General features: G+C 40.7%; 1 protein-coding gene across 1 annotated transcript in view; it reads right to left on the reverse strand.

Annotated features, from left to right (window-relative positions):
• Positions 1 to 12,631, reverse strand: part of prdm5 (PR domain containing 5) — a 115,305-nt gene extending 102,674 nt beyond the window's left edge. The window contains exons 1-3 of the mRNA XM_080723776.1: positions 12,391 to 12,631; positions 10,136 to 10,219; positions 9,195 to 9,317 (exon numbers count right to left, since the gene is read on the reverse strand). Of these exons, the coding sequence (XP_080579902.1) occupies positions 9,195 to 9,317; positions 10,136 to 10,219; positions 12,391 to 12,489 (306 nt within the window). The 5' untranslated portion in view covers positions 12,490 to 12,631. The remainder of the gene's footprint in view (positions 1 to 9,194; positions 9,318 to 10,135; positions 10,220 to 12,390) is intronic.
• Positions 12,632 to 13,020: the final 389 nt, after the last annotated feature.

The following is a 13,020-nucleotide window of genomic DNA, read 5'->3' on the forward strand; positions in this document are numbered from 1 at the left end:
CCCTCTTCCCTCTATGCTACAAAACCTGTTTACATTATGTCTTTAATCACCTGGTAGAGACACAATTACAATATATGATCAATTAAACTTACTCTAATATCAAAAAACAACAGTCGTTAAGTCGTCAATGTTGTTTATAGAACACATCGTAGTGAGTTCAAGTAGGATAGAGACCTGATCTTTGAATATATGGCAGGATCGACGCCAGTTTAAAAGTATTTTCTGCAGGTTTGAAACTATTTAGGATAGGATTGTGTTGTGTTGCGTTGTGTCAGTGTGTAAATCCTTGCATGATAACAAGCTGTTAATGGCTGTAGACAACTGGAATTCATTTAATGTGCTCTATAACCATCATTGAATAATAATGCTTTTCGTTTTTTGATATGATAGGTTTAATTTATCATGTAGAAAATGTAACAGTGTCTAATACCAGACAGATAGTCTAGAATAGATAACCCATGGTCTTTGATGATGCGACCAGTCCTTAATAATATCAGACAATATTTAATCCCAATGCTGTTTAATTTTAAATGCATCATTTTTTGTCCATTGGCAACCAAGGAATCAATGTAAGACATTGCAATTAATTAAAACATCGCTATACTATTAAAAAATCGGATTTGAAAAACACGGAAAACCCCATTCTACTAATGGGGGTTGTTAAATATTTCCCCCACGCTTGACTCCGCCCCCAGCTATGACGCGCTGATGACAAAGCTCCGTGTTGGTGTATGCTGTGAGTGAAAATTATAAGGTAGGGGTGCCTCGGATTAAAAAAAATATTTATGGGGTGCCCTGAGACAAAAAACGTTTGGGAACCCCTGGTCTACATTACATGCTAACAAGCTAAATTATAACTACATTGGATCCATTGGAACAACAGGTTATTTTTTTCCCCATTTCTTTGATGAAGCTGTGATCAGTTGAGTTCACAGCTTTTTTTCCTCCGAGATAAACATCTGGGTACGAGTTCTACCACTTCTAGCTCATCTTTAGACTCACTTATTATTGCTGTTACAATATTTACACAGAATGAGATCTGTGGTTTCTCACATCTCGCTTCAAAGACTCTTTTCCTTGTCAAAGAGCTACTTTTTTTTGTGCGGCGTAAATAAACAGCGTGTGGCGACTCTACTCCGCTGTACATAACTTTGTTGTTTTAATAAGACCACTTCGAGAGCTTGGATGACTGCTTCCTTTTCACATGTCTCCTGTTTACGCTGCTGTAATTAGACGCTGACAGATTTAGCGCCCTTGGGAGGGAGCATCTATGATGATGCTAATTAACCACTTTAAACCGTAATATCCCTGTTTTTTTGGAAAAGGCCGGTTCAGACTGCACCGCACCAGTGGTTTCCAGAACGTTTTAATTTCAATGGACACCCATAACTCTGAGAAGTGTACAAATGGAACCAAATGGACCCCTATAACTCTGAGTGTACAAATGGAACCAAATGCACCCCTATAACTCTGAGTGTACAATGGACCCCTATAACTCTGAGAAGTGTACAAAATGGAACCAAATGCACACCTATAACTCTGAGTGTACAATGGACCCCTATAACTGAGTGTACAAATAGAACCAAATGGACCCCTATAACTCTGAGTGTACAAATGGACCCCTATAACTGAGTGTACACATTTGTACACTCTAAGAGTTATACAGGCCTATAAAGCAGTCTTTCTAAATAAATAAAAACATGTCTTTGTCCGTGGACCCCATACCAGATTTGTGTTGTTAAAATGTTTCAAAAATATCCAAAAAGTGTAAAAGAAAATCTTGATTTTTTTTAAATAGCAGCTCTAAAAACTCTACAATGCATCACATTGCAATGCGTTGGGAGCTTGTAAATCAGCTATTATCAAATAGCCAGTGTATTTGCGGTTTAGTGGTTAAACAGATTGTCGATGCCACAGTAACACATTTTGCTGGTCCCCAGACGAGAACCACGGGACTACACAGACTCAGCCCGACTTTGCCACCTCCGCCAGAATTCCTGTGCCTGGCCCGATTAAGAACGTCGGGAACGACGAACACGCGTCTTCTACGACATCACGTGAGGCGATGTGAGCTTGTAGATCTGTTATTTTTGGCTAAAGTTCTCTGGATATGGACGATAGGATTCAAGTGGTTCATATAAAAAAAGGAGAAAAAGGTTTCTACCACACAAAGATTTGGAGGACCCCCTGTAGTAACTCTGAGGACCCCCTAAGGGTCCCGGACCCCCTGTTGAAGACCCTTGTACTAAATCATCATGGTTTAAAGTGATTATTATGCCGTCCTTTATGTGCAAAGTCCTACTGTGTATGTAATTCTTCTTTTATATTGTTTATCCGTGGTCGGGGTCACTAACATATTGATTAGACGTTGATTGATGTGGAAACGCCGGGCACAATGGGAAGATATAGATGCAGAACATTGTTGTTTTTGACAGCAACTTTTGATTTAGTTTTAGTCAGTCTTTTGAATAAAATGTAATTTAGTTTTAGTCAGTCTTTTGAATAAAATGTAATTTAGTTTTAGTCATAATTTAGTCACCTGAAAAGTTTTAGTTTTAGTCAAACTTTAGTCGACTAAATATCATACGATTTTATGGCGACTAAATCTACAGTTGATTTAGTTGACTAAAATGGATTTTGGCAGGCCTTGATGGCATCGTAATCACACTTGATGACACTTTTACACTTGATTGTGTGCTGAAAATAGCCGATCTACAGGCTCACAACGCGTCGCAGCGCGACGCATTGTGAGCCTGTAGATCTGCTATTTTCAGCACACAACACCTGAGAGAAACCAAACATAAAATGACTCTCTTCAGCACTAGTCCCTCCCTAATGTTTTAGTCTAGTTTTTATTTTGCTGACGAAATTGTCATCATAGCTTAGTTTTTATTTTGCTTTTATTTCGTTTTCGTCAGTGAAAAAAACACACGACAAACATTTTTCGTCATAGTTTTAGTCAACTAAATCAACACTGATGCAGAACTTCAGAGAGTCTACGTGAGACCTGAACCGTTTGATCGTTTGTGGAAATACCGCTGAATGCCAAAGCGCACGCAACGCAGCGAGTGAGTCATTATGTACAGGAGGCGATTCATTCCAGCCAGGCGTTTATTTTTCTTTCTGTGTTGAGTTGGGGATTCTATTTGTCTGTTGAATTATAGACCGGACCAGGCTGTTTGGATTCTTACTGAGGACTTTTCAGTAGCCTATTACCGGTACCTTTTTTCCATGCGGATCCCGTTTGGATTGACTTCATTTTTTCCGAGTGAGTTAGCGTTGTGTTTGGAGAAGACACGCACGCATGCATTCACATACACAAACAACACACATGCGGACACGCACACAGGCACACACAGGCACACACAGGCACACACAGGCACACACACGCACACACACACACACAGGCACACACACACACACACACACACACACACACACACACGCACACACACGCACAGTCTATTTTGTGCCTCTGTTTCATTTCGGTCACCGTTACATTTTGTAGTTTTTTTGTAGTACAGAACGCAATAATAAACCAAATAATGAATGGCATCATACAGTGCACTTCTTTTGTAGTCAAACCTCCAAGCAGATTTATTGTCAATATTTGTCCCTCGCTATTTCAACAGATTCAAGACAAAAATAACGACTAAAGTATAATTCTACCACTTTCCTTTCAACAACAAAGAGAAGAAGAATTAGTAAATAGTAAAAATTGTAAAAAGATTCACGGGTTTTGGGGGCAGTTGGCCCCAAAGGTTCTCCTCTGCCTACAAAATGATGTCAGACTTAACAGCCCCATATGAATGATTGACTATATATCTTGACCCAGCTCCCAACGGAACGCTCATGGATGACGGCATACAATGATTGACCGGCCTCATACTTGTAGTGTGGCCAGTGTCCCAATCAAGAATGTATTGCACTATAATCACATAATCTGACATGGTAGTGACCATCATGAAAGATATTAAGTTGTGTAGTCTCAACCTGGCATTATACTGTATAGTAGGTCAGGGGTATAGTTCCGGTTCAGAGGGTAAACAAAGATGGAGGATGGTTGTTATCATGCGAGTGCTATTTTAGAAAGTAAACATGCCAGCCTTTTTTCGAGTAAATGGACTTTAAAGATCAGAAGATCGATTGTTTTCTATAGCCCCTGACTGCAGCTTTAGCACCACACCACACCACACTACACCACACCACACCGCACCACATAAAAATATCTACATTTTCCATTACACAAAAGTACCCCTATCGTTAAGAAACAAATTGACCTTTTTAACTGTGATTATAATACAATATAAATGTGTATTACAACTATCCTAAATTATAATACACTATAATCGATTATAACTGTGATTATAATACACTATAAAGTATTAATGTATTACTATGATAATTATAATACACTATAATAGATTATGATAGTGGTTATAACGCAATAGAATCTATTATCATGTATTACAACTATATCCTGGTGGTCTAAATGAAAAGTCAGTGAGTGATCAGTCATTATGAAGTGTTTGGCCCTGTTTGGCCTAGCTCAGACCTACTCTAGATTGGATACTTTTTAGTACCACGTTTAGTACCACTTTCACACCACTCTACCCAGGTCCTTGTAGTGGAAAACCTGGCACAAGTGGGCGGTGTGGTGTGGAGTGGTGTGGTGTTGGGCCAGTGGAAAATGGGCTTATGGGACGGCGGCACTTTGCGTGCACGTGGACGTGCGATGGAAACGAATCGCGGAGTTCACCAGTGCCACGGGGATAGTCGGACCGAAGTTGAGCCTGTGCCAGCTTTACTGTATATACAGTATATTTCGCGAGACATCGCGAGATCAGCGATCGGCATTAGATGAGTTAGAAAAGATGCTGACCTATTTGACCGTGCATACACATAATTGTCTTCTTTGAGGCGTTAACAATGCGTCAGCGAGAATCAGCTGGGTCACAGGCGCACACATTTCACTCTGCAGCGCTCTAAACTGAAGCAACTGGTATCTCATTCCTCTCCTAAAGCCCTTAAATATGATGGAATATAGCCTAATTCCTGTGATTATGGTAAGCTAAGCTAACATTAACATTGCACAAACCATACCTGTAACTTTCACTATCCACCCCCCCCCCCCCCAAAAAAAAAAAAAAAAAAAAATTGATCAATTGCTCCAGAGGCCACTAGGAAGGTTCCCTGCGGGCCACATTTGACCCGCGGGTAACGTAATGCACACAAGAGCTTGTATTTTCTAAATAGTTACAGTATGTTATGTCTTTGTTAAAATGAGTGTTATAGGCCTATGCCTATAATCTCTATATATTTTGGTCATCATTTAGGTTTGATTTTTATGATTACTTTCCTATTTGTATTGTTATTTTTGTTGTTAAATGAGGTGAGATTAACTCTATAAAGTTTAGGTGCAAATACATAAAGATGTTTAAAAATACATAATAATAAATAACATTTGAAATTGGAAAGCCATGAATCAACAAAATAAAATTGGAACTTGGTCCCGACCTGCAGATGTACTTTCTACTTACTAAAGAGCTGGAGAGACGGTCCATTACTGAACAAACACACATCACTCATAGCATCTTTAAGTGCTATGTCATTAGAGAAATATATCAAATATCTGATAATAACAGATGTCAGAAACCAGGCTACTACCAACCACACATGACCGTAACATCTATTTTAGCCAGTTTACGACCTTGTTGAAAACTATTACGGCCATAAATTTGCACTGAGGCAATAAAGACACTGTAAAACAATAACAATAACCTCATCTGAACGCTATTAAAGCAGTTATGATCCCGATAACCACACAAACAGCAGGAAAATGTGTTTCCATTCCAAAGTGAAGAAGCGGTAAAGAAATAAATAAGCAAGAGCTAAAATATATACTTAAGAACTAATGTCAACAAGAGTGGAAGGACTTTCAGCCCGTATTCTGTCTATTTTGGCGGCCGGTCGGACCGGAGAAAACTGTTCTTCCATTCAGGGGTTTGCTGAAAGCCGCCATGCGTGCGAGGCCGCGGAGACCAGCTCCTGACAGAGGAGTGTTCCTAGACAGCTTTATCGCTGCATGCGTCTCATCCCAGCCCCTGAAATAAGTCAATATAGTGCTAGTCGACCACGGGGATGTTCTAGCCAAATATAACATACAGTATCGTTGTTGTCGAGTGGAAACCTTGTATGTCAAAAACCGTTCGTTTTGTATTTATCATTTTAACCCATTCAGGTTGGGAACACATTTTTGTGTAGTACAGTACATGTACAGTATTTAGCAACATATTTGTTTTGGTAATTTTATTTATAATATTTGAAGTTTTTTCAGAAAACTTAGGTCAGGCCTAAGTGGGTTTAAGATGATTTAAACTAGTGAAAATAGCAGATCAACAAGCACCGCAACGTCTCGCGACGCAAGGCATTGTGTGCTTGTGGATCGTCTATTTTCACTAGTTTGTATGATGAAGCAGGGCTTTACTTTCTGTGAAAAAAAATTTTTGAAAAGAAGTACACATTTGAAACTGGGAGATACAAGGTTTCTGCCCGACTGTGGCGATATTGATGTATCAGCAAAAGTCTTCATGTACAATATGTACCGTAAGTCTTTGTAATATGTAGCCTGCTTACTGCACGGCCTTAAAAGTTGCACTAATGGAGTAGATTATTACTGATTAACAAATTGGTTCAATATGTAATCACTATGCAAGTTGGACAAGTTATGCTGAGTGGACAGTGTGGCCATCGCACCGCTCAGTGCGGGCACTCGTTCCCAAACCAGCCCACTCTGGCATCATTTCACAGCTCAAGGCCTGCTGTATAAATGTGTCATTCAAACAATGTGGATGTGCATTTGGTTAAATTACATGTGCAAAGAAAATATATAAATTCTCTTTCAAATTCAGTCACGGCATACCGGTATGTGCGTGATCACACTAGATTTCCACCAAGCGAGGTGCATTTACAAAATGGAAAGGGAAGGGATAATAGAACTTTTGGGGTTGGAATCAGCGCACAACATGACCTGTCTGTGTTATTAAAATAATAATAATCAGCTCTTTTAGATACCTATAGAAATATGAGATTACTTGAAATTGGTCATTAAATTGTACGTTTTCTGATGATGAGAGTGTAAATAGTCGATTTCTAGTCCCCCGACCCTTCAAAGCACTTTAATGTAATTCACTTTCACCCATTCACACACACATACGGCTGCGACCCACTCATCAGGAGGAGTTGGGGGTTCAGTGTCTTGCTCAAGGACACTTCGGCTGACACAGGATAATACACACAGAGAAGATACCGGTATGTACAGTATGTAGTCAAAGTACTGTTGGCAGCTAGTAGAAAAATCAATTAGAAGACTATGGTACAAAGCGGATCCTCCAACCCGTGAGCAGTGGCTGTGCATTGTGGGGGAGATATATGTGATGGAGAAACTAACTCATAACCTCAGGCTCAGACTGCAAGAAGAACTATTCCTCGAAAAATGGGAAAAATGGACTGAATACAAAACAGAATGACACCACCAACAACAGACTTTTTTTATGGACTCGAATGTGATACTTGATACTTGATGTTATACTGCTCTGTAGCTGAGTGTGAAAATCTGCAAATAAAAATGAGTAAAAGTAAGTGTAAAAAAAGGACACTCCGGCACACAGCCAGGAGGAGCCAGGGATCAAGCGAAGCCGCTCTACATCCTGAGTCACCGCCGCCCATAGATATAAAACACTAGATACCTCATCTTCCTCTGCAGTTCATTGAAGCGACGAGCGACAAGTTCATTTAGTCCGAGCGTTTCGGGCAGAAATCATGCACTTTACGATAAAAGCATGAACAGGCCGGGAACACATTTTAGTGTAGTACAGTACATGTACAGTATGTAGCAACATTTTTTTTTTTTGTAATTTTGTGAATAATATTTTATGTTTTTCAGAAAACTTAGGTCAAGCCTAAAAGGGTTAAGTAGCATGTGAGGGGTAAACTCGCTGGTAAACTAGGGGTTTGTCATGATTCTTAATCCAATGCAAGCATTTGTTTTGTACGAAAAACATTCCTTTCCGAAAAACGGTCCCCAAAAAACTGAAAAGTGATGACTCATCACTAAACCATAGTTTTATGGGGGCCGTTTTTATCCCAAGGAATGTTTTTCATGGAAAAGAAATGCTTGCATTGGATTCAGAATCACGAAAAAACCCTAGTTTGACCCCTCACATGCTACTTAAAGCATATTTACTTTTGTATTACTTAGAATTATTGAATGCTTTAACCAGTGAAAAATAGCAGATATACAAGCTCCCACAAGTTTCCCAAGACAAAACATAGCCAAATGTTCCATAAGGCATGTTCTAACCGTGTGCCAAATGTCATGCTTTTATCGTAAAGTGCACGATTCCATCAAAATACTGCCTGAAACGCCCAGACTAATTGGAGGACGGCCGGTAAAAATAGAGGAATCGCTGCCAGTCAAAGGGACTACTGGCCAATCACAGGGCGTCTTTTACGGGACTTCAATCACGGCGCGGCTCAGCTGTTCTTAGAGGCTGTGTACAAAAAGACCTGCCGCCATCTGCCTCTGATTGGCCTACCAACTTCTATGACGCACGTGGAAGCGATGCAGAATCCCCCGATGCATATGCACCAGAGCCAATGTCTGCTGCCGACCTCCAGACAGATTAACAATTTTGCCACTGAACAAAAGCTTGTTTATTTTTTCACGCGGCGACGCCGCCATACCGAGCGTTCGTTCTTTCCCTGGCAGAGCCTGTTTGAGCAGATGAGGGTTGGCGCGGGTGTCTGCAGTAGCAGCAGTCTCCAGTAACACTAGTCTCAAATCTAGAGCACACATATAAACAATAATGGCGGCGGGATCACTTTTCTGGACGTTTTCTATGCCTGGATCCATTTCTATGCTCTAAACAACTGGTGCAATGGAGGGACAAACTTCAGCCTTGTTCATTGGAACGGCAGCGCCTGGTCGACTTCTATTATTATTTTTTCCACAAATCGATGAGAGATACGCCAAAAGATTGCGCTTGGAAATAATGGATGGATATTTTTCTAGAAAATCGGTAAAGGTAAGCTACTGTGATGGCCGGGGGCAGACTATAAACTAAATGGCAGTAAAAGAGTTAACCTAAACGTGTGTCTCTCTCTCCATCATGGAGAGATGAATTGAATGGTACCTGAATGGCTGCCAGGTTCTTCTCCTCCTGGGAAGGTGCTTGGTGAACAAAGCGCAACCAGTTGGCATAGCGAGGGTTACTGGCATCCAGGACGTACAGGGTGTCTCCTTTACTGCCTCGGACCTGAACACACACACACACACACACACACGCACACACACACACACACACACACACACACACACACACACACACACACACACACAAACACACACAATTACATCAACATTCAAAATCTACAAAAGTGCAGATACCCTCTATACACTTAAACGTTATGTTGGTTTGTTTACTGTTGAGTGAGAAAACAATGTTGCACATTAAGTTAATCATCTGGGGACCCCCCAAAAAAATTTGGGGAGCCCCCTGGGGGTTCCGACCCACAGGTTGAGAACCACTGCTTTATATCATTTGACAAAGAGGAAGGTATAAGATATGTGCTATATATGGTACCAAAAGAGGCTCCTCTATCAGTATTATGAACCAAAGAACCACTTTTAGTGCAATCAGCACAGTTTGTTTTTAGAGTATACTATCTTTAACACTCCACTGATTATCACCAAGGCGTTCAATGGTATTATTATGTGATTATTACTGAGTATTAGATCATAGATTAGATTATAGATGTGTTTATGCACAGGAAGCTCTATTTTAGTGCTTCTGGGAGCATGGTGAAGGAACCTTGATGGTCCCTGGACCTTAAGGTCTCTAACTCTGAGAGTGGATCCAAACCCTATTATGGGGCTGCTTGAAAAAAAATTGTTATTCTCTATTTACTAGAATTGTTCTACTAAGTAACGTAACAGCGTTGCATGTGGTGTTGACAGAATGAATGAACGAATGAACGAATGAAAGAATGAACGAATGAATGAACGAACGAATGAATGAATGAATGAATGAACGCGGTGAGACGAGGTTGTTTGTGCACGTTGTGTATAAATCACCTCCCACATCAGTCGGGTGTCTGAGTTCTCGTCCACCTCGTTGGGCAGCTTCTTCTCGCCTGCAAACGGCCCAAACTTCTCTCCCTTGAAGGAAAACAACAAAAACAACAACAATGACAACAACACAGACATTTATTGTCTTCCATCAGTGAAAACCACTACAAAACAATGCTGTCTTCGGGACGTAAACACCCTCAGAATTATGGAAGGAAAGCTGAGTGGTATTTAATGTTTTACAGGAAATGTTGACTCCATCAACCTTCTCCGTGGATCTCAATGGGTGTCCCCGGCTCAATGACTGATAGTTAACCCAGGGGTCTTCAACGTTTTCAGGCCAAGGACCCCTTAGTTGAGAGATAGATGAAGCAGGGACCCCCACAACTTTTTCATGGATTCCATATAGTTTCATTGTTTCACAGCACAATTGTCAGAGTACTTTGGATTCATGTCAATTTGTGTTTTCAGATATTTAACCACATGAACTGTCAATACTTAATAAACTTGACCTTTCACTCTGTAGTTAGTCTGCTCTTTATCTTTTTCCCCTCTACACCAAAAATCTTTGCCGAAAATAGCAGATCTACAAGCTCACAACGCCTGGCGCTGCGAGGCATCTGAAATAAAGATTGATTGATTGAACTTGAAGATCGTCTATTTTTGGCTAAGGGTTAGGATTAGGGTTAGTTATCAGAATATGGACACTAGGGTTCAAGTGGTTAATATAAAAAATAATATATTTTTTGTATCACTCAAAGATTTGGAGGACCTCCTGTAGTAACTCTGAGGACCCCCTAGGGGTCCTGGACCCCCTGTTGAAGACCCTTGCTCTAAGGAAACAAAACTAGAAAACATGCATGATTGATCCTAGTTTAACCTTTATAACTGCAGTACAAAGATAGTAGGCTAAAGGAATTCTTGGACCAAATGACAAGACCACAGACCAAGTCTAACAACCCAACAAAATGTTCTTTAATTGGGGTCACAGAGATAACACATCTTATCTATAATTGGGGGGGCGGTCCCTTTTTAAGCCAATGCTTTCAATGCTTTTAATTAAGACCCTCAGGCTAAAACACACACACACACACACACACACACACACACACACACACACCTCAGGGGGTGTGGTCAGAATGTGTGTGTGCTGTGCATGAATGAAGTATTTCATGTTCATCTTCAAAACCAAAGTTCCTCCCTCTCTTTCCCATAACAAGCAACCATAACAACACACTGCATGCAACGAATCCCCCGACTCATTTCTCTCTAACAAAACAAAATGCGTTTTTCTAGCAACATCTGGCCGGGTTGACGTGGTCTCTTTACAGTACGCCCCCTCCTCTAGCACTTTATAACGTCAAAATAAAAGAATGAAGCACTTCAGTAACAGCCTAACAGGATGGCTATCAAAGCTGTTAGGACTCTTATTGTTGTGTGTGTGCTGTATGTAAACGTGGTAACATTGTATCTGCAGACAGACAGTGAATGGATACATAGTTGCTTGCTGTACGTCTGGATACAGTGTATCCTAATGTATCTACGTGGCACTTCACGTCACAGAGGATCTGCTGCTGCTGCTGCTGCTTCTGACAGCGTAGCCCTGAAACATGGCTCTGCTTCAGAGCGCTTCTTCTACATGTGGCCCTTACATCTACAAAACGTTCATATTTCACATATAACGTGTTTATCCCCGAGCCATGGATGTTATAATACTGTACGGGCCCGCGGAATTACCCGTATCTTCCGTATTGTTTAATAAAAAACCTTTTAATCCGGTCGGTGGCCATTTTACGCATAGACTTATAATGTATCAGAGTGCAGTACACCTCCCAAACCGATAGGGTCGCGTGGTTGAAAGCGCAGGGAGATTAATGGCCGTCGACCGGATTACAATGCTTTTTTATTAAACAATACGGAAGACACGGTACTTATTTGGGCCCGTACAGTATTGTGACATCAGTGGCCATGGGATAAGCACTTTACATTTGTAATATGAACGTTTATGTAGATGTAAGGGCTAAATGTGGAGAACGCGCTCTAAAGCAAGTTGAAGCAGAGCCATGACGACCGTGTCAACACATTCTGAGGACAAGGAAAAAAAAACGCGACCACAAAAACCTTCCTTTTCTTTGTTTTTTCCTGCATTTGTCGTCAAAAACGCCAACGTCAATGCCATTTATAAACTGTTATTATAGCTAATCAGTGTTGTAGTGTTGACTCTGTTTTAACACGGCTGCTACAGTGAAGAAGACACAAACCTTTTTAACTCGTCTCGCCGTGTAAAGCCCGATCCCATCCTGCACTTTGGACGACTTCAGAGAGAATCTGTCTGGCACGTACATGCCCAGCATGGTCATTACCGCGGGGTGTCCTCTCTCTACAGTGACAGCGACATGAGGGGTCAACGTTGGATAAAAGGAGAATGTAAAAATAAAAGAAGAATAGGTTTTCTTTCTGGTTGTTTTGGAATGTTTTCTCTGTTTCTCTCTCCAAGTCCAGGTTGAACTTCTGCTGCTCCTGCCCCAGCAGTGGAATGCTGCCCTCTGATTGGTCCAAAGTTTTGTAACCAGAGGCTACCTTTATTCTGTCACACAGACAGAATACAGTCAGGATGGAGGCTAGATGCTGTCCTGTTTCACTATATATTTTCACAGAATACAGTCAGGATGTAAATACTGTACTTTTTTACTTTATATACAGAATACAGTCAGGATGTAAATACTGTACTGTTTTACTTTATATACAGAATACAGTCAGGATGTATTGTCAAAGTCAATAAGTTAAGTTCATAATGGTTTTGTTTTTGTTTTGGGCAGTTTCTATTTTTCTTTCCTTGTTTTACAGTATACTGAGGTGATTTCTGTTCTTGATTGGCCCAGGTCACACTG

This window comes from Nannobrachium achirus (genome assembly GCF_963921795.1).
Source record: "Nannobrachium achirus genome assembly, chromosome: 1".
Lineage (NCBI taxonomy): Eukaryota > Metazoa > Chordata > Actinopteri > Myctophiformes > Myctophidae > Nannobrachium > Nannobrachium achirus.